The sequence below is a fragment of the Apteryx mantelli genome, chromosome 9, assembly GCF_036417845.1.
Source record: "Apteryx mantelli isolate bAptMan1 chromosome 9, bAptMan1.hap1, whole genome shotgun sequence".
In the NCBI taxonomy this organism is placed as follows: domain Eukaryota; kingdom Metazoa; phylum Chordata; class Aves; order Apterygiformes; family Apterygidae; genus Apteryx; species Apteryx mantelli.
The window spans coordinates 2,017,651-2,043,130 of NC_089986.1; the positions used below are offsets into that span (position 1 = coordinate 2,017,651).

Sequence of the window (25,480 nt, forward strand, 5' to 3'; positions counted from 1 at the left end):
CATTTGAATCCGGCCCTCATCTGTGCCTCTCGCGTACTAGCCCTAGGACCCACCAGTGATACAAGTCAGACTAGGAAACTAATCAAGCTGAAAAGTTACCTGACTACCTAGAACAGTGAAACGTTATTTCAACTTGTTAGGGAAAGTTTACAAGCTCAGCATACTTGAAGCCAAGCCAGATACATTTCTAGGGCACTTTAAGACTGCAGCCTCTTGAATCTTTGTTTTTCTGTATTTTACCTGAAGATGAATCTTATTAGAGTATAAAGATTAGCATAGTAATTCTTACTTTAAATCTGATTATAGGCTCACTCTTTCTTTTTTAGGATACCAGATCTGTAATGGCAATATCAATAACTTTTATAATACAACTATATTAATACTAGTACAACTTATCATTTAACATGTGGATCATCTGCTTCACTGATAGCATGAAAAAAGCAAAAGGATTGTATGATAAACCTGCTTAAAAATAAAACAGCTAAAATGACTTGCCTATTAGTTAGGCTGTGCCAGGAAACCTGGCTGTTAAGACTTCAGAGATGAATGAAAAAAAAAGAGAAAGAAAAGAAAAAAAACTACTTTCAAACCAATTCCAAACCATTTTCCTAGGACACTTGTTTAGGTTCTGTCCATGGTCATAAGTTGCTTAAGAATGAGGAGTTGTTCCAGGAAAACTGTATATATGCTGACTTGAGGAGACTCTTCTCTTATGAGTTGACAAACCTACACACACAGCCTGCCCATGAAAATCCCCATTTTCAGAAATTCAGAATGGAAATACAAAGAATTAATTAACAGAAAAGCCTCCTTTTTATTAAAACTTTTCAAGTTACAATGATAAATGGTGGATTGTCACTTTTTAAGATCAGTGAGTTCGGCTCTTGTAACAGTCACCAAATTCTGTTAATGGTTTCGAGCACAGCTGTTCCGTGCCACCGTGTAGCACTCCGTTACGGTCTGCTGGGCTTGTCAGATAATCTGCAGTACCAGCACACCTATGAAGTGCTTCAGAAAAGTTATGTTCAGTAACTGCTCACATGCCATCTTCTTTCTTTGCTAATAACAAATTTGATTCATTCAATTATTGAACAATACCTTGTAAAGATACCAAAAGTAAATATAATTCACTCATTTTCTTTTCAAACCCTCTCCCCCAGAACCCTCAAGCAGTCACATTATAAAAAAAAGTAGTCCAATTCCACCCTTAAACTTTTGTAAGGAAATTTAACCCTCCCACAGAAATAAACTGTTTTTTTTTGTTTTTTTTGTCTACTTGGATCCTGTAGATAGCAGGGCAATCAGTCCTGACGAAGCGCTTATAGAAAGAATATAGTTTCTGTAGGGAAAAAGTTAAGGATATAAACTTTTAAGGTACCACAACCAACCTTCTTTTGGACAAAACATTTAGCAGAGGATGTTTGAACAAAAAAAGGGATTGAAACTATTTTCCTTTATATGAGTTTTAAAATAGGCATTGCAACACCATAGCCTTGATTCTAAGCTGTATTTCAGGCTATTAGCAAGATGCTGAATTTACAAGTGTACTTAACTTTACAATTAAGACACTTATGAAGTTTAGTCTGTGCATTTAAAAGAAGTTATAAATATTGTTAAATACAGCAGATTTTTCATTAATATATGCAGCACTTATTGGCAGTATTTATTTACTTAAGTAAAAGAAATTATTTTACTTGTGAACTTCCTGAAACTAAACAATTCTGTAATGTAACAGCATGTGGCAACTAACCCTAATGCAGTGTTTCTGCATGACTGTGAACTGCCTCCTTATTGCACAAACCATTACATTTGAAATGGCAGTGCCATAAGAATTTCTGTAGATCGTTCAGGTGATACCCTTAAAACATCTAGTGTCAGATGATAACAAATCGTTTATGTGAGTTGGAGATTTTTTTGGTATTCTCTATTTGTATGTTCAAATGTTTCCAAGTGGAGGCATTACAATGACCTGCGTATATCTAAAGAGTAATCTCACAACCCAGATCGCAAACACAGCTACAAATGACAACAAATAGGAATAGGATTTTAGTTGTTTCAAGTGCACTAATAAAGGATACACAGTTGGGTTGAAGTTCTTCAACACAAAGAATGAAGCAATGATGACCAAGACGAGAAAGAGGGTATTGTTGTAAAAGATGGAAAAAGTTGTTGCTTCATAATCTGCAACTTCATTTTTCTTCCACAGAATTCTGTGTACAAGTAGAGACATTATTTCACACATTTCTAACTTAATGTATAGGCTGACACACACAACATTATGAAGAGACTGACACCTAATATAATAAACTACTAGCTGCTGCTCTTGTCATAGCCAACTTCTAAAAGACAGAGCACAGCAACAACTAACAGTCAGCTCGTTAGTTAGAGATAAAACCTTATATACACTATGCACTTACATATTTAACTGTCTTGTGTTTGTTTTACCATTACGCATGTCAAACTTAGCCCTCTATAAATAACACTTCTTTTTGTGACTTCATATTTGTTAGATAGCCTGGCACTTAAAAGAGCTTTTTTTTCCAAACAGCTAACAGTTCAATTCTTAGTGTCTTGTACAGTCAAAAGGGGCATCTAATCTAATACTGAGTGCTTCCTGATATACTCATCAGGAATAACTTGGATATTAATATAAGAGCTATTAAACTGGAAGTTTGCATATGCAATTTTGCCAGTTATAACCATTCGGAGTGACAAGTACTACCTGGCAGAATATGGAAATGCTCTTGTGAAGGAACTGGCACTCCACTACACAAAATACATTGCAACCTTTGGAAACCCCTGAACTAGTCTGTCCTTAAAAAAAGGAACTTTTGTTATTTCTAAAGACAGCTATGATGCTTACTCTTCAGACAGCTATAAGAAGGCCCGTATGAGAAGGTGTTTTGCTTTGCGGTTCAAGGACAGGGTTGTTGCCTTATGAGCCCTTATTGATAAAGGTTTCAAAGTCTGACCTTTCATTGATAACTCACCTCAAAAAAGCTTTATAGATGAACAAAGAGCTGATAGCACAGCTTCTTCTTACTGGAATATGTAGACAAAACAGACGAAGAGACAGTCTCTAAAATCCTATCTGCAGCTTGAAGATACTAGGTGGTATTACAAGCAAAAGAAGGAAAGAAGGAAACAAAGAGGATTACCTTTCATCCTTCTCCTTACGAGACATCTTCCTGTTGTCTGCCTCAGAAAGCTTGCGAGTAACTTCTTTGGAAACAGCATCTTCTCTTTTCTGTGCTACTCTGTAAGAAACACCATTTATGTTAAAGGTAAAAAAATGAAAAAAAATTTGGATTATAGTAAATTGTATTTATAATGAAGAATAAAATAGCCAAGATATTGAACAGATTTGCCAAAAGACGGTGAGTAATAGTCAAATTACTAAAAACATAGTCAAATGTAGTTTCTGGCAATAGCCACTGAAAATACAGGTGGTTTTGCTATTTCACCGTGCTCCTAATTGACAAGACCAGTTGATTCTGTAACTGCAAGAAAGATGACAGAAACCAATTATAAAAGAGATGCTGATAACAAACAGAAAAGTCTGTCAATTACTTGAACCAAATGCCCTCTCCCCTGCCCCGACTCCAAATTTAACAATCTCAAGGTAATAGGCAACAGTTTTAAGAAAAGCCAGTAATTGCTCTGTCCATACTGAGCACAAACACTTTCATATTGGCAGCCATTTATCTTGCTGAAGAGACTCTTTCAAAAGCAGGACATCTAATTTTTAATTGTGTTGCTTCTTAAACTGCTGTCAAGGTCTTTCAAGAGAAGTGCGCTCAAGAAGTAAAGCTGATCGTTTAACATTTGAGTTGTAACTTTCCCATTAAAGCAATTCAAGAACTAATACAATGGAATATCAAAACATCAAAACACAGCAAAATGCAGGATGAAGTAGCTTATCTCTTACAACTTCTATATAAAACAAAGTAGTTCTTCATTGTACTATTTCAGATATTTTTACTCATCAAAAAATCTTGTAAGTGCTTTTTTCATCAGTTTCTTTAATAGTTAAGTCATACTTCAAATAGTCAGCAAACTTACTTGTGTTTGAGAACAAACTTGACATTCTTATATGCAAAAGCTACTAGATAGGTACTGATGAGGGTCATTACACTATACAGGACTGCAGACTGAACAAGATCCATATGCCATATCCTCCAATAGAGCCCTTAAAAGAAGAAGAAGAAGAAAAAAAGGCATTAAGAGTGATTTCTCTCTTCAAGCAAAATGTCTCCCCAGGAGTCCTACGTAGCTTATTAGCTCTAATTCAGCACCAGCTCTGCTGGACCAAAGCCAGCTCCTGCAAAGTCACCTGCGTGTCTCCAAGCTGCATTACAAAATGCCTTCAGAAAGAAAAATCTGCAATACTTTTGGTTTATGTGGGCTTTATGAGACTATCTCAAATTCAACTCAGAAGCACCAAAACAGCACAGCATAAAATTGCCAGTTGACTGTACATAGGTTTGATGTTGGCACATCGATATTTAGCCTGCAGCCCATTCATCTTTGCACATCACAGAATAACCACCGAATCCCCTGCTCCAAGAAGTGCCAACTTCAAAGCTGAATCTAACACGGTACAGACACAGCCAACCTAATTCAGCATAGGTCCAGCTCAAGGCAAGGTCCAACAGCCTAGATGCCCTGGGCTGTGGTCGAGGCCTCTGCGCCGCTGTCCCGCCACGTCGCCAGGGTGCCTAGAGGGGCATCCGACCGCCAGCGATGTGCAAGGAGCCCGAGGGCGGCCTTTTTCTGGGCTGTGGGGGCCGCTGCTCTCCTCAGGGTCTCCCCAATTCTCTCGGGAGGGGGAGAGGGGAGCATCTCCCTGCTGCCCCTCGCAGGCTGTCACCCCCCGCTCCCCAAGGGCTCCCTCCTGCCCCCCCCTCAGCGCCTGTCGCTCCCCTCAGGGGCTCCCCCTCCCCCCCCCAGGGGCTGTCACCCCCCCCCAGGGGCTGTCCCCCCCTCAGGGGCTGTCGCTCCCCTCAGGGGCTGTCGCTCCCCTCAGGGGCTGTTCTCCCACCTCAGGGCCTGTCGCCCCCTCAGGAGCCGTCACCCCCCTCAGGCTTCCCCCTGCCACCCGCTGCCCCTCGGGCCCCCGCCGCTCACAGATGGGGATGGCGGAGACGATGAAGGCGTTGCCGAAGAAGAGCGCGGAGGACTTGGCCGAGAGGTTGCGGCTGAAGTCCTGCAGGAGCAGGTCCTCCTCGGACTGCTGCCGCCCGCCGGGGCCGCCCTTGGGAGCCATGGCGAGGCGAGGCGCCGTCAGCACTGCGCGATGGGGGGGAAGGAGGGGGGGAGGGAGGGGCCGCCGCGCACGAGTGCTTCCGGGGTCGCGCGCCCGCTGCCAGGCCCGGCCGCGGCGCTGAGCGCCGCTGCGGTGGGGGGGGGGGGAGGCCGCCGGGGAACACTTCCGGGTCGCGGCCGGCCGACGTGGAGCGCGCGGGGGAGGGGGCGGCGCGTGGCGGGAAGGCGCCGCCCACTCCGGCGCGCGCGCGGCCGTTGTGGCCGTTATGACCGTTAGGGTCGTTGCGCTCTTCCCCCCTCCCCCCACCTTCCCGCTGCGGCCCCGGCCCCGGCAGGGCGTCCCGGGTGCGCCGCGCCCCTCGCCCGCCCCGATGTGGCGCCGCGGAGCCCGCCCGCTCCCCAGCGGCCGCGGGCGTGTGGTGGCGGCCGCCCGCGGCGGGGTGGCGGGCCCGGGGCCGGGCCCGGGGCCGGGGAGGGGGCCGCCGCCGCCGCCCGGCGCCGTTTCTGTGCGGTTTCCGCCGTGAGCCAGCGCGCAGGAGTCAGCCGGCGTGCGGGACCGGGTGTCGCGGCTTGTGAGGCAAGTGAGTATCTGGGTCGCTCTCAGGGAGACCGGAGAACATATTCCCCGAGCAGCTTCTGCTTGCGAGTGCCGCCTTTCCGTGGCTAGAGCTGTAACGTATTTACAGTGTGTGCTTGTATGTAAGCAGCTGCCCAGGTTTGACTTGGGGAAGGAGTGAAAAGCGCTGTAGGAAATGCGTTTACTTCCCATTATGTTATTTGTTGCCTGGGGAAAAAAACTACAGTTCCCAGAGAACTGCTGCAGTTTTTGTCATGTATGTACATTGTTTTATTTTTTTAAACATTCAGGTCTACTTATTGTACTGTTTAAAAGCATTTCTTTATTATTTTAACTTTTGGGTCTTTTACCCACACCGAAGAGTAAGTATTCTGTGATCTCTACCCCCATACACACACCTTTGAGCTTGTAAAGCCATAGAGAGTCATCTGCAGTGCTTTTTTTAATGACCCGTCTATAGTTCAGTGAAAACTGTGTTGGTGGCCCACAAAAATTTGGGAGATTAATTGTACTCTCTTGGTTAAAAGCTTGTAGAGACTACTTACACGATGCAGCTTTAGGGATGTTTTCCTTATGGTCTAGAGTGTCTTTAGTGTGAGGGACCATAGTACTCCTTGTCCACTCGAACAGCTCTTTTTTCCTTGCTATTTTTATCTATAACATTCCTGAGGAAACTTTATTTAAGTTACAACTTAATAAAGTTATAGCTTTTAAAATTTTAATTAAACTAGTCCCTCCTGCTTAATTCCTCCAATTACTAATATTCTTCATGTGCAAGAGAAGATAGGAGGTGCACCACCATAATGGGGAGATGCTAGCTGGAAATGAAATTAAAGTTATATAATCAGAACTCACCATTCATTATGATTGAAGAGAAGTCTGTGAAGCATTTAAGTGCAGTAGAAGTCTGCTGAGCAACCTTTTGATAAATATCCAAGATAAAACTGAGGATGGATTTTTATGATTCAAAGAGTATTGAACATACTACACTAACAGAGTAACATTGCTAATGTCATGCTACCTACAGGCAACTGAGGAAGTGCTGCTTCTGCTAATGCGACTTTGCTTTTTGGCTTGGAATATGTCTACAGCAGGGTTTCCCAAACTGGGTTTGCTGACATATCAGCCAATTAGGTGACCTGTAGTAGCTCTGGGTACCAGCGGAAACAGCAAAGTGCACTGATCGCAGTAGTGGCTGCTGCCAGCTCTGTTCAGCCATGCTTATATACAGAGGGCATGACTGCAGCTCCATACTTCCCACAGCCTGGGAACCAACCCTATTCCTTCATCTATAACCTTTCTCTTCACCACATGGTTAGTGGTACCTGCCTACGTTCAGGCATTTACCTATCCGCTCGTGTCAGTGCAGGGGCAGTCAGGATCTCCTGGGGTAGGTCACATAGAAGTGAGTACATAGAAGGTATTCCGCTGTTTGGAAACATGTGGCCTATATAATTCATAATCAGCAAGTGGTGGTGTTTCTCCCTGTATCTGCATTTAACCAGTTTCTATAGCTTTCCTTTGTCTAGGTCTTAATTTTAGGCATTGTCCTCAGTAGATGCTTTTAATGCTGTTCAGTATTCATTTGTGATGTCTCCCACACCTAATCAGATTATAACATTTTCAAGCTGTATTTTCTCTATCTGTGGTTTCTAAATATTGCTGTGGTGGTCTATAAATGGAATAATTTTATGAAATTTGTTAAGAATAGGAATTTAGACTTTTTAAATGAAATCTTTTCCTTCTGCAGAAAGTATTGAGGTTATCAGAGATGTTTTAGTGGATTAATATTTCAAGGTCTATAAGTATCTAAAGATGTGCGTGTATACTTTGCTGCGCTTCTAAACATGCCTAACTTCTACTGATTTATTTCCTTTGGATGAATATCTGTTACGTGAAATGTCTGAGTACCTTTGAAAATCTTCCTTTTAATGTCCACCTTCTGTATGAACTGCATCTTTGGGTTATACTGAACTGTTTTGAAATAGCTTAAGCAGCAGTTTTTGAATTCCTCTGGCAGGCAAATGCTGTTTGTCCACTAGATGGCATTCTAAAACTTATATTGAGGATGCTACTCAAGCAAGAATGAACATAATTTCTTGTTTTCTTTGTGAAACTCATTAAAACTAAATATTTAGTGTGTAGTGTAGTTACTATTTACGTACTTGATCAATGTTACTAGTCATAAGAATTTTCTTATTAGAGAACATTTTTTGAATTGCCTAAAGTAGTTGAAGACTACTGGAAAAATGAAATATAAGATTGTTTTAAGATTCTGATACAAGCATGGACTGTGTTCTTAGATTTCTCCCTTTCACTTGTCTAGGTTAATTTGTGTTGTGGTGGAATGCAAGTAAGTCTAATTTTTTTATTCTTGGTTTGGGTTTACTTCGGAAGGATAGTATCATTTCAGAGCAAAAACTGCCTGTTGACCATACGTGTCTCAGTTGAGATAATGTATGGCATTGTTTCGAGCCATCAAATGATGAAAGATTTTCTTGACAAAACAAATGGTCATTTTGCTTTTTTAATAATCTTGGCACTGGCAAACTGTAGCTTTAAGCGGAACGTTTCATACAATGAAACTTGCTGAAGCTTCATATTAACTTTAAATATGTCATATTTGCTTCACAGGAAATAAATTGGAACACAGATTTCTGTCAAAACAGTTAAAGTTTTTGTTAAGTGCCTAAATCTGCATGGTGCTGACTGCATTTCGTCTGAATCTTCATTCAGAAGCCATTGGGAACATAAGGCACTCAGCTCATTGTGTTGCTTATGTGCACAAAAAATTAAGTGTTTAGAAGATTCTCATGTCTGCAAAAGTCTAGTCATCCAGAGCACATCCGCTGCTAAGAAACATGCAACTTCCTAGGATCTGCTTATCCTTTTCCAAATGTTTTTTGTTCGTTTTCTGATTGTACGTAAGTGTTAGGTTTAGAATTGGGCACTTTTGCACTGACTGGAAGAAACCAAAATCCTGTTTATAAGACACGGGTTAAAAATAATTCACTTTTGGGATTATTCCTAAAGTGAAATATTGTGTGTGCTTACTCTTCCATCTTGTGCTCTCTTCCTCAAAAACATGTTTGTGTTGGAAACTAACACCTTTTTTCCGTATGAAAAATTGTGATTTTAATTGTGATAAGTGACTTAAGACTCTTACCAGCAAGCATGTGACAGAAGTTTAATGTATTTATTTATGTAAAACTTACATGTATCTTCTTTCCATAATGCCAGCAAGCTGTAAAAAAACCTCCAGCCTCTTAAAGATAGGCAGACCTATAGTGTAAATGTATAATGCTTTGTCCCTCGGGCATATTTTCATCACAATCAGAAGAACAATGCCTTCTTGACCTGAGAGTAAAAATTCTTTTAATAATACAAACATTAATGCCGCTATCTTTGCTGTTTATGAAGTATGTTTCTTACTAAAACACAGGAAATGGTAAATATTCTGGAAATACATGGATTTTATTTACTGCTCTGACTCTTTCTCTAAATCTCTGAGCTGGACCTGTGAGACATAATGAGGGCTGTGGCATTTCCCAGTGGAATTTGTTTTGTCTATTCTATTGTTGCTGCTTATCTGTGTGAAGTGTAGACTAAAAGGCGTGTTTATGTTGAATTGGAAAATAGAAGCTCTGGGGCATGTGATTTACAGTAAATGTCTGCTCTTTAGTGAAGTTACATTTGTCATCTTCTGTGCTAATATGAATCTTCATGTCCCATGGTCTAGGAATGTTCGTCATTAACATGAGTGTCTTTTAAAAAAAAAAAAAAAATTAGGTATTTACTGGATTCTAATAGTGTGCATGCTTAGGTAGTATGAGAAAATAGGCATGGAGGCAGCAGCACTAATGAGTCCATAATTTATTATTAGGGTTTTGGGGTTTTTTTTGTTTGGTTAATTGGTGCCCTTTCTTCCTTTAGGTGTGGAGATCCTGAAAGAAGTAGAATAAATGATATTCTAGTGTGCAGAAGGGAAAGTTCTAGGGAGACAGCACAGAGAGGGTGCAACCTCAGGTGGGTCAAGAACAGAACCAAAAAGCTATTGTTGTGACTCTCTTCATCACCTTAACAGCTCTAGGAATTGGTGCCCTAGGACTGAAGAGCTGCCATAGTCCTGTAGCTCTGGTAGCAAATAACCATACAGTGATACGGAGTTGTTCCATGGCTACGTTAAGATTCCTTTTCCCTCTCATGTCTCCAACAGGCCAGTGCATAAACAACTAGGATATAACTGAGGTCTGGACTGTGTGGGGGGTAAAAGGATTTGAGCATTCATGTAGTGTACATCAGAGATCATTTAGCTGTGCTTATATAGCTAACATTCTTCAATGTTGTGTTTGCTCTTGGAATTTAAACTTTCTGAACGGCTGTCTTTAGAAAACCAGATAACCCAGTACAGATCTGAGCAATAGTCTTTGGGCCTATAACTAATATAAATGAAAGCAGATTTTTCAAAGTGTTATTTAAATTCTGTTTCTCAAAGGGAGATAAGTCTGCATTCTATCAAATTCATGTATTCTAGAATCTTGTATAACAGTCCTTTCAAACTACGTATGTTCTGTTTCTTCATATTGCACAAAGTGACCTTTCTGACAGTTTCAGATTACATTTGCCCTGCTATGCCTACCTAAACCCTTAGAAATGCACAGAGATTGTTTGTGAGTAACAGACTACTGTAAATATTACTTCTCAAGCATATTGAAAATTCTGTGTCATTTTGAGCCATGGTTCGTACTTGGCACAGCGCTTCTCAAAAGATTAAAAACTCTTACAGCTTGATAGTTCATACTGTCCTTTTAATCCAATTCTGGGGCTCTTGATACTGTTTTTTAGCTTGCAAAACCTGTGGAGAAAACTCCCTTGAATTTAATAAATTATGTATGAACAGACCAAATAGGACTGTTTTTGCTGTCATCTAGCAGTAATATTAGGATGTTCCAGTATTTCTTATTGTTCCGAGAATTGTTCTGTCTTTAATTACTGTGGTAGCTGACATCTTGTTTAACAGAAGAATTCTTAAAAACAGACAAAATATGTCTTCTTCGGGCTTATCACATTCCAACAATAGCAGTTGTATCAGAAAGAAATACTGCCTGGCAAACATCCTCTCTGAGTCCCACAGAAAATCATGTTTATGATTAAATGCATATCACCCCACTGGTGGTTATAGCTATCTCCATGAAGTTGTACAATTTATGTTCATAAAAGTAAAGTAGAACATTGTGAGCTGTGTGGAATTACAGTGCACACCCTTAAGATCTCTAACATAACAGATGTTCTCAACATGGACTTTGATAAACCCTTGCTGTTCTTTGCTTTTATAACATTAGGTTGTCAGAGTAAATCTTCAGAGATACATGTAAGAGATACCTGATATTTAAAAAATTATGTTTATTTCAGCCAGTTACAGATTGTAAGCCAGCAATGTGTCCAGCTGTCTTTTAGAACAGAATAGTCTAATTTCTTTGATGTTGTCTCCAAATGCTTGCACATGTTTATGCAATAGTATCAGTGTCATATTCTGTTACGCTCTGGGAGGGAAAAAGTGCATATTTTCTCTTTTTAAGTTAGTCTAAAAATCATACTGTGTCTTCAGCCTCGAGTCACTGTTTACCTTGGATTTGATGTTTTAATGTGGAGTTGATGCATTCGTGCAGTCTCCTGCATCTCTTTCAGCTCCTTATCTATATTCTAGTGCAATATGTGTTTTAGTTTAAATTGTACCAGAGCCAGAGGAATGATCTCATTCATATGAAAAAAACTTTCCTCCCACCTCCCGCATATACAACTGCTTCTGAACCTATATCCAAAGCTAAAGCATAAACCTGGCTAATCTTGCAGCCCTGAATTTTACTGCCTGGTTATCAGCCATTCTGTTTTGGTTTGCTTCTCTAAAAGGGATTTTCTTAGGCAAAGAAGCAATATTTCTTATTTGCTTTCGATAATCATTTCACTGCCAAGTGTTCCAGGGTGATCACTTCCTTTTTCCCTTCTTTAATTGTTTTAGCAAACCATTTCAGTGCTATGATGCTATGCAATTTTAATTTGCTGCTATGTATCTGCAAAGCTGTGTATCCTCTGTTGTTTTAATGTAACTAATTCACCAAAATTAAGAACATTTATTTGTAGTGTTGATACAGGCTAAAAGGTCTGTGATTAAGACTTAGTCTTTCAGCTGTTTATTGTAATTCTTGGGGAGAATCATGTATTTTCCTCATTCTGGCTAGAAGAAACGTGGATAAATTTTTCTGTGCTTCTTATCTGCCTCCTACTAACACTTCTGTTAATTGGGAGCTAACTTCTAAAGTCTTGAAAATTGCTAAATTTCACATCTACATCTAAATCTAAATTCAAACCAACTTTGTCAGTGTCATTCATTCCTGTGTCAATGGACTAGACTTTGTCCAGGAATGAGGTTATAGCAGAGCAAAAGCTTCACTATAGATAAGACTGAAAAAACTTTGTTTGAAATTAAACGCTTCTAATATTCTGAAATCTCCATGTTTATTTGGATTGTCCTGAAATTTGTCATGCAGTAAAGGATGTAAATGTGTTGTTTTGAATTTTGGATGAGCTGATTGGGGTTTGTTGAAATACAAAAGAAAAAGCTTCTTTGTATAAACATGCATAAAGCTCATAATCTGAACAGATTCTGCTATCCCTGTGTCAACTAGGTGGATGAGAAGCTTCTGAACTTTTATCTCTGTGTGCAATAATTCTTTGAAGCTTTCTGTGAGATCTAAGGTTTAAAATTGGAGATGTAGTTTGGTTGTATTATTTTTCAGCCAAATCTGTTCCTCAGTCTGGTTTAGAACGTGGCCTCATAAACAGCAGAACTGTCGCAACTGAAGGGGCGGACTGTAGGGAGGTAAGGAATGGTACTGTCTTAAAGCAGTGTGGTTTCCAGACAGTTTTAAGGTTGTAACTTTCTTATCACCTGGGTATGAATTTCAAAGGAATTAGACTCTGTAAGGGGAGGAGAGTGTGAAATGGGAAGACAGTTACAATAGTCATTGAGGTGAACAGAGTAGATGAAGTCAAACAGTGCTGCGCTCTTTTACCTTCTGAGAACATTGTATTGAGATGAATGGATCACTACACCCACCTTTACTCTAATTCCTAAAAACTGAAATTGGCTTAGCTGGATTTCTGTGGTACTTGTTGTATCTTAAGGGAACTTTGCTTAGCATACGTGACCCACTTTTGATGTCAGTTGAGAAAGGTGTTCTTGAAATGGTCTCATCTGCTCAAATTTCCTCCTTTAGCATTTTTAAAGTTTTGTTTGATATGTTCTTCTGTCTGTAGACCAAATGAATGAAATAACATCTGCAAATAGATTCTCAATGGGCTTACTTGCTCAGCATTTATCCCAGTTATTGACCACACCACTGGGAAACAATACCAAATGCAATATTTGGAAAATAACTAACCTCTACAGTTGAGAATGAATGTAATGTTCAAAATTTAGGGCATCTGTTACTCTAACATCACAGTCTGGTTCCCATGTGGCTTTGGGACCTGGATGTATCCTGCAGATAATCCAAATGAAAGCTTTGGATAACAGGAAATACAAAATTATGGTATTTCATTCCATCTGTTTGCATATCTTACAATTTTATTCTGGTCAAACATAAAATCCACTGTTTTGGGTCATATGGAGGTTTGTGCAGAATGACATAGCGCACGTATGTTTTTCAGCCAGAGGTGATCTTAGGAGGGGCCATTGGGGAGGTGTGACTTTTACCTGTTCAGAAGGACTCTTCTACACTTGCTAGGTGGCACACCCACAGCTTTGTGGTGTTGCTGTAACCTTTCTCAGGTTAGATCGGACTGACCTTTTATGACACGTTATGGGGCGAAAGTAAGTCTGGGAGCTGCATCATCAATGGAGAGATTGAGGAAGTAGAATGAATGAGCCTTTAATACAGGTAAACGTGACAAGCTGTGTTTTACGTATAGGAAGAGAATTGGTAGGCAGTAGGATAGCTAAATGAGCTAAGGGTGCGAGTGGGGCAGTGTTTGGTTAGAGGTGAAACACAGGCACAGGGTCCAGGCTTGCCATAGGCTACATAACAAAATCTGTAACCATCCATTTAATTGCTGCCTGTTATTACACATATGCACAGAGAATGCCAGGCAATCAGAGACAGTCCTGTTAAGTGCAAATAGTCATTTTTTGTCTCTTTAATAGCATGTAGATTGTGAGCAGTTCAAATGTAGTCCCTGCATTAGGGATATATCGAGTGATCTGCAGTGGGATTATGCTGGCCCAGTTCCACAGTCTGAACTCCTGTTAGTGGGAGGAAGTCAGCCAGATGGGATTTCTGAGTCTGAAATGTGTGTCATCCTGGCACCCACCCACATATTGCCGCTCTGTCCTTTAACAGTGTAGGAGGATCTCAAGGTGGCTGGTATCACCTTCCACCTCTCTGGGTGTTTCCCATTCTTTCAGCCCCCTGAGTTTGGCAAAAGTCTTTTGAATCTTATCCACAGGAAAATTTTAGCGTTATAATGTGTAGTCGGAAGAGCTGGCCACCCATGTGCTAATGGCTCTTAAAATGCTAGTATCTGAGGAAAGAAAGATGAACTAGAAACTAAAGGATTATGTGAAGAATGCTTGGATGAGGAGGGAATAAAAGGGGATATTTGACTACTTTATCTTTTGAATGGTTATTTGTAATTGTATATAACACAGACAAGGTGTATAATTTTTACTAGCCTTGTAATTCTCAAACATTTGAACTCATGTTAATACCTATGTCACTGTAACAGTCTATATAGAATGAAGAGAAGCGCATAGGAATCATATCCAGCCAACACACGACTTTAGATAACAGTTGAACTGAGGTGTAGTTAGTAAGATTTCCTATTATCTCTCTCCCTTTTTTTTTTTTTTTTTTTTGTATTTGATACTAATACTGAGATTTGGGGTGATCCTGTACAAGTCAGATGGGGTACAGCAGTGCTACGGGCATCCCTTTCTAGCTGGAACAGAATGCTACCCAGCCTGGCCCTTGTAGGACTCCTGTCACTGGGAAGGAAGATCAGGTATGGAGTGTCTGCAGATGTGCTCTACAGCAGCTGTTTTGGATCCAGGGAGTGTGCTGCTGAGCTAGACTTGAGGAATTCAGCAGGACCCAGGTGAACGACAAAGAGCCAGTCAGGAGTCTGCAGTGTTCTAGTTCTTCTCCACATTGGATCTACTGAGCTTAACATAAAATCTGTGTAATGGGAAGGTAATTCAAAACTTCTGTATGAGAGTTGTATGGAACTGATCCTAGCAGCAGTGTAGCTACATACTTGGGGTGATTTTGAGCTTGGTGCAGATCTGAGCTAGCTTTGAGTAGAATCAATTCAGGTTCATTTATTTCACAGCATATGCATATAGATTGGAGATTAATCCATTGACAGATTACTGAGTATTAGCTTTGTGTTTTCTAGCTAGTCAGTCATGTCTAGACTTAACCTGGATATATGTTAAAGGAAACTTCTCCAAGTTATGTTCTTTTCTAATTTAAAAGACCTTAGGAAATGTGTCAGAAAAAAGCTTCATGAACAGAATTGATATAGCAAGGCAGTATCCTGTACCCTTCTGGAATGCTGAATTCAGCAGCACTCAAGTTTCTGAATTCTAGAAAATGAAGTATTTATGGTGTACTCCCACACAATAGGTTCTTCCCTCAAGAAATATATCTTTCAAATGCATATTCTTATTCTAGAATGTACAGCACGGCATCTCTCCTACTCATAGTGACTTAAGTCTCTTTCAGACAAAGAGCATCTGCTGAATATAGCAATCCTTTTACCGTTTTCTGTATATTATCTCACACTGCTTTAATTTATGTACTCTGCAACTTGTCGACTGTATCCAGCTGCTCACAATATCCATGACAGTGAGGCTTCAGGATCCAAAACTGGGACAATCTATACCTTGCAGTACTGAGGAAAGATGTGCAAGATTTCAAAGCAATGTGTACACCCCTTCTGATTGGTGATTAGGGAAAAAGAAGGCCTCATCCCTTTTTCTTCCAGATGTTTTTATATTATTTATCAGCAGTAGAACTTTACCATGCTGCTACAGCTGATGAAACTACAGCTAGCACACTGGATGCATTTGGTATGCTTGTGAATAATTTCCATTGATTATTACCGTTTTCAGGAGGCCCAGTTAAGTCTGAGGGTTTGAATATTGACGATATATCCTGAGTTCAGATTCTGTGTTCTTCATGTACTGACTCTTAGAAGAAAAACGTTTTGCTGAATTTAGTGATGAATCTCTTTTGTTCATTTACTTCATTTTTAATTTAAGATTTGGATGCTGCTGTTTTCCTCCCTTCCCTTGGAATCACACAGAGCTTGGGAGGAGGAGTCAGATTTTTAATACCTCCCCATTTTATGTTGTAAGGCTTGACCCTTTTAAAGGGATGTGTGCAGAAGATCTTCATGCCCCTTCAACTTTTCAAGGTTGCTGCATGTCTTCCGTTACCCAATAAAGCATGGATTCTACAAAGCTCTAATAAAGGTTTGCTCCAGTGAGCAGGTGTTAGCAGTTTTTGTCAGATGTAAAATACTGTAATGCTGTTACCTTCCATGTGTCCCTTTAGAATTTTTTGGTGTTTATGTTTGAAGAATGGCCATTTTTTGCATGTGGATAGTAAACTACCTACATATTTTAGATGGAACCAGGTCTGTTAATTTTAGACCTGTTTTAGTGTTATTTGGCCAACACTGAATTATAAAGGAATGTTCCTCTCCTGTTTAAATAGGAGTCAGCCTAAAGGAGAAGAAACAAAGCACTGCCACTCATACATTAGTTCCTGCCTTGTGGCAGGACCCATCTGTTCCAGAATCGGCGTTTCAGAACCAACCTTCACAAAAACTCAAAAGTCAAAACCAGAGTATTGTATGAATCAGTTTGTATAAAGGCTTATGAAGCTAAAAATGTGTTGTAACGTAGCTTGGCCTTACCTAAATTGATATGTGGCATGCTTGCCACAAGATTGCCACAAGAGGGTGCACCAGTTCAGCAAAATCTTGTCAAAACCAAATGACTGTCCCCATTGCATGCATGTTTTTCTGTCAGTTTATGTAGTAATTCATGTATCTAATTCAACTTAAAATCGGATAGACACCTTTAGTCAGGTTAATGTGCAAGAGCGTCTGTCCAGTCCAGTAAACAGATGCGTGAATGGATACACGATACTTTGTGGGTAGGCAAGTCGTGGATGTTTCTACCGTGAACTAGAGGCAGTATTTCCAGGGGGCCTGTTCACACTGGTGAAAGACTGTCTTTAGACTCCAATCACAAAATGCTATTCAAATCTTTTTTTAAGCGTACTGAAGCCTGCTACTTGTTCCTTACGTATGTCTGCAAATGTTCAATACATGTAATTCAGGAATATGTATTTTTTTGTGTGTTCTGCTGTTTTGAAACATCATTAATTTGCCTCTCAAACTGGCGCAACTCTAACTGGTACAACAGCAGAAGAAAACTGCATCTAGAAAGGTAAGTTCTTAAATGATTGTTGACTTGAGTATGACTAATAGTATTTTTTCTTTTTTGTGATAAAATTATTACTTGTTTCATAATATAGTAAGGAACTGTTATTAAAGCTTAAGCATAAGTTGTGTAATGTTACTGTACTGATATGCTAAAAGCATTAGAATGTTTTGCAGGATGTATAGGCCAAAGTTCTAGGTCCATCACTCTAAGGCAGCAGTCCTAGAATAGTAAAATATCTGTGTATAAATGATTAACCATAACAGATTTTCCAGGAAAAGGGCCTGCTTTTGAATCATGCATTCCCAATACATGAATCATAAGTCACTTGGAGATAATCTTACATGACAGCAAACTGCTGATATTCATATATGCAATGTATGTTTTTTTTTTCCTGTGAAATGGTGGTTTCACTGAACTTTCAAGGCTTTATTAAATAATAGAAACAGAATGGTGATGTTCTAAGAACTTTTAATTATTAGCATGAGATATTAAAGGAAGGTGAATACGAGTTAAAGGAGAATATGACTTTTGATGTCACTAGCTGTAAATTTAGAAGTTGGGTCTGGATTCAAAGTTTCATGTACTGATCCTAATTGGAGTTATTCTGGTTTTGATGCTTCTTTGGAACTGTTTAGAAGAGAATAATGTTAAGCTTATATTGAAGAACAGCACCACACAGTGAATACGTGTCCTTTAATTTGCAAGAATAATTTACCTAGACTTTTATCTTAAAGCAAATAAAGTAGTCTTTTTTTCTTTCCATTTAGCAGTGCTAGATGGGTAAGCAGGTGAGGTTTTTTTTCTCATTTTTCACTTGCTTGTGGATAGTACCAGAAGAATAATCTGGGTTTATATTTTTTTCAGAACCACTGTGTCTGTAGATCATTGCTGTCCTCCAAAGAGCCAAATACATCTACCAGTCAGATATGCAATACTGTTTAGTTAGCTAAGATTTCTGGCTACATCTGTCAGCAACAGGGGACAAGAAGGAATAATAACTACGACTGTTATTTACTTAGTGATCACCTTGGTTCTAAGCTAATGGCATTTTCAGAAACAATTCTTCAGTGTGGCAACGTGTGGAAGTCAGCCAATTTAAAAACATGGGTACGCTACCCAGATACCCCCTCCCCAGGGTCCCGGCCTGCTCTGTGGGCTGTGACATGAAGTGTTTGCCACTACCAGGAGGTCCTTCTGACCTAAAGCCATGTGTGCCAGCAGAGCCAGTCTGGTCAATTTGCAGCATTTCTAGTGGGGGAAGACTTTAATTATTAGAAAATTTCACCTCATCATGTTTGGATCTTGCAATTTCTCCTCTCCCAACCTAAAACATAGATTAAAAGATTTATCCCACTAGATGTCACTGCAACAAAGGCTACCGAAATACATTTAATAAACCTTCATTGCCCTCCTCTCTGTAGATTTCATTTTTGAAAATGTCTTTTATTTTTCCCTTTCCTATGAACATGTTAAGCACTTTTTATTTCTTTAAAATAAAATGAAAAAGATTACTAGGCCTAGGATTAAGAGGGTAGATAGAAACATACTCAAAAAGTCAAAAGTATCAGTATTTTATTTATACAGCTTGTAAGGGGGGGGGAAGAAATCTCTATACATCAACAAACTCAACCTGTTATATTTATTATGATGACAAATGAACTATTGTAAAATTACACAATTCCTGCAAAATCTATTAAGTATAGAAGAGTCAGCACATCTCGAAAGCAGGTTGAACCGAAATATCAGAGATTCTCTTTTTCCAGCTCTCAACTTTTTTAAAATGCTTCCATCATTGACATTCCTTTTCCCTTGGTACTTATATAACCTGACTTGCTGGTACATTTTCATGTCAGAACAAGGGTATGGGGTTTTTTGTTTGTTTTTGTTTTGAAGGTGATATTAGTACTTGTCATCAAGCATTGGTATGGAAAAGGACCATCTCTGATCAATTTGTAAAGCATTACAATAAAAATTAGCTCCACATATAAATTATTGAGTTGCATATTGATTTGCATATTGGTTTCCATATAATAAGTTTGCATCTTTTGTTCAGTACTGTAGAACATTAACAGATTATGGTTGTTTTTATTGCTAAATTGATGTCAGAAGTTCAGTATTTTTACTACAATAAAGGAATTAGGACTTTGTAGTCTGTATTTCCTACTGCAGATAATGGTAATGATTGAGTAGTTCAATTAAGAACAAAAATTCTTTCATTCATTTTTCTTATTTTCAGCATTCATGCATGCTGCAACACAACAAAGAAAGAGGTATATACAATTGTATGCTGTCTTTTACTTTGAAGTGCTAGATGGTTGCTCCAGTGTATCGGGGCTGTAGTATGAGTCAAGAGACCTATGTCCTCTTCCCATTGTCAGTGACTTGGTTTTTGACCTTGGATAAGACTCACTTCGTATTTTTGTTTGACATTTACAGCAGACAATTACAATTATGTAATATAAATGGAAAAGACCTGAAATCATACATTTCAGTATTTTATAGTAAGTACTGATTTCTTCACCTGTATGTAGTGGAAAATCCAGTGCTGTAAAATTTTTTTTGTTTGTTTGTTTTTAATGTAAGATATTATGTAGTGATTAAATTGGAGAACTGACAGAGAAGTTCTTGGAGGAAACTTTGGTACCACTGAAGTCAACCTGATTATCTTTATCTGCTGTATAAAGTGAAGTAGGTTGCTTATACTCTGCATGCCTAAGATGCATTAGGGACAATAGTACTGAGATTACTCACAAGACTTGTATTTTTTTTATTATTTTTTAATACCTTGAAATCCATGGATAAAAGACACCACCTAAATGCAACTATATTACAAGTAATCTCAAAATTAGTTAACTTTATAAAATATAAATTTCTGTAGAATGAGTTTTGGTCATGTAAGTTCTGTGTTGAGTAGCAAAGATCATGGAATAACAGAAGTGGTTTTGTGAGGACTAAATTAGCATTGCATAAATGAAATTTATTTACAGTCTTGAAGTACTGACTGTTCTGCATGCTGATCTTGAATCACCTTTTCTGGAAAGGCTGTCTTAGATACTATAGAAAGGTATGTGCCACATAACACCCAGATTCAAAGCCTTTTCTTCTCAGAAGCTTCAAAGTTCACCTGTCCCATAATTGAGAAAATAAACTTAAACACCTTAAGAGTTTTGGATAGATGACCGAATTAGATACTGCAGTTGAGAAAGATATACAGAGTCTGTGAGATACGCTTGGGATTGAATAGCTTCAGAGGAAAGGAGAACAAACAGCCTGTCTTTTCTGTGCCTTGTTTCACAGTATCCTTCCAAGTTCCATCTACATTTGTTGACTTCATTTTGGTATAAAACATCAGAAAAGGAAAAATAACTTTTCTGTAGTGTGATGTGTCTTAAGAAATCAGTTTTCATTTTGCAAATATTCAGATACAAAAGGAAGTCTTGCTTTTATCACTAGGAAGAATGTGCTGGATCCTCAACACCTTTCTTTTTTGTTTTTTTTTCTAATGTGCACGTTTGAAGTTAAGCCCCTTCTTTCCTCACTGAATAAGTGAAGTGCACATACTGATTATTCCATTATTTGCAAGTCAGAATTGTAAATTACTGCATTCACTCTGATGCAGTTTACCATCTGAAAGAAATAATTAAAGCTCTTTCTCTAGCTTAAGATTTAAACAAGTATTTAAAAATGAGATCATGCTTTCCCGGTGGTCAGAATTTCTTTATATGTATGTGTGGGGTAGCCTCCAAAATTGCTGTATGATCTGATGGTGTGTCATGATGCATTTCCTTTAATTATACATTTGTTTTGAGAAAGATGGTTATTCTAGGCCTTGTTCTTTCCTCGGTTACATTCCCACAACCTCACTGAAGTGGGAGGTGTGCATATCTTGCTGGGTAGTTGAACCATATGTGTTACTTATTTATATCTCACACATGAAATAAGTCATTACAAACAGATCATTTCTATGCTGGCAATTTTAAAATAAATGCAAGTGTATATACAGTTCTTTCTCACTGAATGAGGATATGACAAGTTACCAGTCACTGTGCTTTGTAAAGCTCTTGTTCTCTTGAGTCAAGGTAGAGGGTGAGGTTGTGCCTGTCTGATGTTTCAGACACTCAAGAGTTCCGTTAACACTTATTGACCATTATGATGAAAATTTGTTTTCAGCTCCTCTAGATACGCGCTCCTTCTTTACTCAGCCTATATTGTGTCATTCCATATGAAGTCAGCTCCAACTGCATGAAGATAAACTTTGTACATTTTTTGTAGCAGTGGCATATTTTCTTTGCATTAGAAATCCAGCTGCACAACATTTTCAAAATGCACTTGTAAGGCTACTTATGTCATCTTAAAATGACAGTTTTGTTCCAGATGCCTGTATTCTCTGTATACCTAATTTCATAAAATCACTGAGCATTTATAGACGTACAGAATGAAATACTGACTTTTTTTTAAAAAAAAATAAAGCACACAACAATATAGCGAGTGTTCCATCAACATAAATTTTAGCTTTTGAAGTCCTTTACCTCCTTATAACTTATTTGGGGGAGTTAGTGATGCAGATGCATTTAATTCTGGTGTTGTCAAGCCCGTTTGAATTGATGGTCTCATTCTGTTGAGATTTACTACAGAAATATAAAGCATGTGATTCACCAGAGAAACATCCCAAGCAATCGCACTAGCAGCTGAACTAATGCATCATGTTCTCATACATGCACAGCATACAGCCAAAAGATGACAGCATGCTAATGGCTTTTGGACAAAAGCAAAGTTAAATATGTTCTTAACAAACTTCACCTATAAAAGTTATTGTTTGCATAAATAGTAACTTACTATAATCCATTAGAGTTACTGTACTTCATGCTTTCCTTTTCGGAGTGTCACAGGCATTAACTAGTTAATGCTATAGGCTAAAATCTGTCATCCCTGTGCAAGAAGGGGTCTGAGCTCATGCTGTGTAGATAGAGAAAATGAGTTACATTGAGTTTGTTCCAAGACAGGCTTCAATTCTGCTCTGATATAAATTATTTCTGAGTCATTAAGTAGTATTCTTTGAGTAATTTATAATGTGAAATTTAGTAACTTGGGAAGTTAAGGAGAACATTACCTTTGTCTTTAGGGAGGACTGTTTATTCCAGTATGCTCTGTGACTTAAGTTGAGAAGACTGACATAATGTTAAACTTGCCTGGTTCTCAGTGGCTCCCTCCCTCATGTGCAAGCACACGCATCTGAACACAATGTAATTGTCCTATAACTGGTTTTTGGCTGGGGAAGTTCTCCTTGCAGCCCCTTGTTGATAGGAGGTTGGGGCTTGCAAGGTTTATGGAATTGAAGCGAAATACTTAGTGGTAACAAATCAAATGCAAAGGAATCTCTGTCATCCCTTTACTGCTAGAAATTATCTAGTTACTAAGCTTTCAATATTCCTTTGCTTGTGTTACTTTAATAATTTTTAAATGCTGGTTCCATACAGGGACTTCAGAAACATAAAAGAACATAAATCGTTTTCGTGGATATTTAAAAAAACCCCTCATGCACTACATAAGGAAGGCAACCCAATAGCTTGAAAGATATTTATCTTCCCGCCGCTTCTTTCCAAAACGTGTAACGCGGAACGCTGTGCGGAGCAGCTCCGCCGGCGCTCGCTGCAGCGCGCGTAAATGGGGCCGGTGGTGCGGCAGCTCCGCGCTGCCCGCGCCCGCTGTGCCGGGCCGGAGCGGAGCGGAGCGGAGCGGCCGCTGGGGGCCGCGGGCGGGCTGCCGGGCTGAAGCTGCGAGCGGGCGGGCTCCCGCAGCGCGGCGGGGGCGGGCCGCCCTTCCCGGCACGGGCGGCGCGCAGCAGATGCGCCGCCGCTGCCGCCGCCGCCGCGGAGCTCCTCCCCGAGCCGAGCAGCTGCCTGGCGAGCGCTTGCAGGAAGCGATATTTAAAACAGCTACGCTAACATGCGAGGAGCAGAGGGATCTGGCGGGGCGCAGCGCTGCCGCCGAGGCGGGATGGGCGGTTTGTCACGTAGCGATCGGCGGGCAGGAAGGCGGTGAGCTGCGCGCTGCGGAGAGCGGCGAGAGGAAGGCTGTGCCCGCCCGCCGCGCCGGGGCCGAGCTTCCCGGCCTGCCTGCCTGCGCCGCCGCTCTGCTGCTGGCTTCCCGGGTAGCCCGAAAGGCGGCTTGAGAGGTGACCTGGGAGAGGTGACCTGAGGTTCGCACAGTTTCCAGGTGAAAATGCTAGAGTGACTGTAAGCGTCCGACTGGAGCAGCCAGTGCAATTTTTTTTTTTTTTTTTTTTTTTGCTTTTCCCCACCAGAATGTTAATCTCGTTTTCAAGGTATCGCTAAATTGAGTCAAAATGCAAAAATCTCGCTCTAGGTAACAGCTGGCTGGTTTCGGCGTGTGCGTGTCGGGGGTGGCGGTGGCAGAAAGAGTTTGGGTTGCAGGGCAAAGCTTGGTGGGGAAGCTCGGCTGTTTGCGTTAGCGATTGCAGTGTTTGCCGTGCCTCGGAGGCACCGGGGGGCAAGAGGACCTGCCTGCTTGCACGGGTCTTGAAGGATACGTAAAGTTGCGAGGTGGTTAGTCCGTCAGGGTTTCTTGTTTGTTTTTTGGTTTATTTTGTTGTTGTTGTTGTTGGGCTTGGGTGGTTTTTTTTTCGTTTTTGGGGGGGATATTATTTGTTTTTAAGTTGTAGGTCCATTAGGTTTGCTTTCTTCGGGAAAGCAGGAGGAGGTGTGGTTCGTGCGAGATGGCTAGTACTTAGGGACTGAAATCACAAACCGAGAGATCTTCTGCTGTTGAAACATAATGTGCAAGTGTGGTATTGTTCTGTGTGATTGTTAGTGTTGTTTCTAAATAATATTGATTGATTTGGGATATTAAAATGCTCCAATAGAAATGCCAACAAATTCTGATATTTATTCCCACTGCTTTCTATGTTTTAGAGATGTTGGAAGATTAACTCCATATGATAAAGCAGTTCTTTAAAAACAACAGCAAACTTTGAACAATAATGAAATGAGCAATAACAATATTGAAACAGCATTAAAGATATAGCTGAAAATGACCATGAGTCACTTACTTGGCTCCTGGGCACGGTGGGACTCCTTGAACCCAGGGTGATCCTCATATATATCACATATGCTGTTAGACCTAAGCACAGTGAAGTGAAGCATCTGATTCCTTTTGCAGTTGAGGATTTAAGACCTTTGAAATTGCTTGAAGTTTTAAGGTACTGATGGTGGCTTAGACAGAGAGCTGCCTGATACGCCTGTGGAAGAATAATAGAGATTCCAGCAATTTTGGAATTTGTTTTTAGGTGGCAAACAAATATGTTGGTTGTTTTTAATATAACCTAAAAATAGAAAACCAAAGAGGTACAACTTCTTTTCTTTTTCCTGGTGGTGCTGATAATGCTCTTTCGCAGGGTAGCATGAAAACCTTATAAATGAATGTTCCAAAATAAAAAAGATTCAATGAGGAATTTTGAAGAACAAATTTTTAAGCATTAAATTACTGCTAATTTTTTATCTCAGTCTTCTGAGAATTTGCTTCAAATGAGAAGTTACTTTGCTTGGAATGTGTATTTTCAGGAAGTAATACTTAATGTGCTCCGCTCTAAGCTTTGAGGCTGTATGTGAAGAGTCTGAAGAGTGTTTAATTAAATGTAATCAAATATTACAAAATTCTTGATTAAAAGGTATACACCTTGCTTTCTGGTGACCTACTAGACGTATTCTTTATTTTAATTTAGTAAATTTATTTTTCCCCATTTTAGTGACTGACTTCTCTGTATTCCGAAGTAACTAACGCCACGTTATGTTCTTCACTGCTCAGTTTAATTCTTTCAGTTTAATTTACAAGAGGCAAATGAGCTCGGTGTGTCGCAGAAGGGTGACTGAGTGCAGTATATGCCTGTGAGTCAGACTGTGAGAGAGTGTGGGGGCATGTGAGAATGTCTGTGTATGAAGTGGGAGTGTCTGGACGCATATGAGACTGTGAGTGTCAAATGTGTAGTAGGAGGAACAGGGTGTAAGTGCTTGAACTACTGTGTTTATAAAACCAAGGATTAAATCCTTGCCCCTGTTGAAGTCAATATGAAGTTTGCCACTCATTTATGTGAAACCGGCAGTTCT

General features: G+C 39.8%; 2 protein-coding genes across 4 annotated transcripts in view; one reads left to right on the forward strand and one right to left on the reverse strand.

Annotated features, from left to right (window-relative positions):
* Window positions 1–790: 790 nt before the first annotated feature.
* On the reverse strand, window positions 791–5,320 carry SSR3 (signal sequence receptor subunit 3). The gene is made up of 5 exons (XM_013957995.2): window positions 5,128–5,320; window positions 4,063–4,189; window positions 3,159–3,257; window positions 2,079–2,210; window positions 791–1,339 (listed from the first exon to the last, which is right to left on the reverse strand). Exons 1-5 carry the CDS (start codon window positions 5,264–5,266, stop codon window positions 1,273–1,275), a joined length of 564 nt encoding a protein of 187 aa, XP_013813449.2. The 5' UTR covers window positions 5,267–5,320; the 3' UTR covers window positions 791–1,272.
* Window positions 5,321–5,784: 464 nt separating this feature from the next.
* TIPARP (TCDD inducible poly(ADP-ribose) polymerase) overlaps window positions 5,785–25,480 on the forward strand; it is a 45,875-nt gene continuing 26,179 nt past the window's right edge. The window contains exon 1 of one of the 3 annotated variants that reach the window (XM_013958016.2): window positions 5,785–5,846. The gene's annotated coding sequence lies outside the window, so the exon portion shown is untranslated. Of the gene's footprint in view, window positions 5,847–23,234; window positions 23,574–25,480 lie in introns of those variants that run through there. The other 2 variants (XM_013958026.2, XM_013958007.2) reach the window with 2 other exon arrangements.

Coding starts and splice junctions, on each gene's coding strand:
- SSR3 (XM_013957995.2), bottom strand. CDS start 5,266: ATGGCTCCCAAGGGCGGCCCCGGCGGGCGGCAGCAGTCCGAGGAGGAC. Junction 3,258..4,062: donor AAGTTTGTTCTCAAACACAA/GTAAGTTTGCTG, acceptor TGTTTCTTACAG/AGTAGCACAGAAAAGAGAAG. Junction 2,211..3,158: donor CGTAAGGAGAAGGATGAAAG/GTAATCCTCTTT, acceptor ACTTGTACACAG/AATTCTGTGGAAGAAAAATG.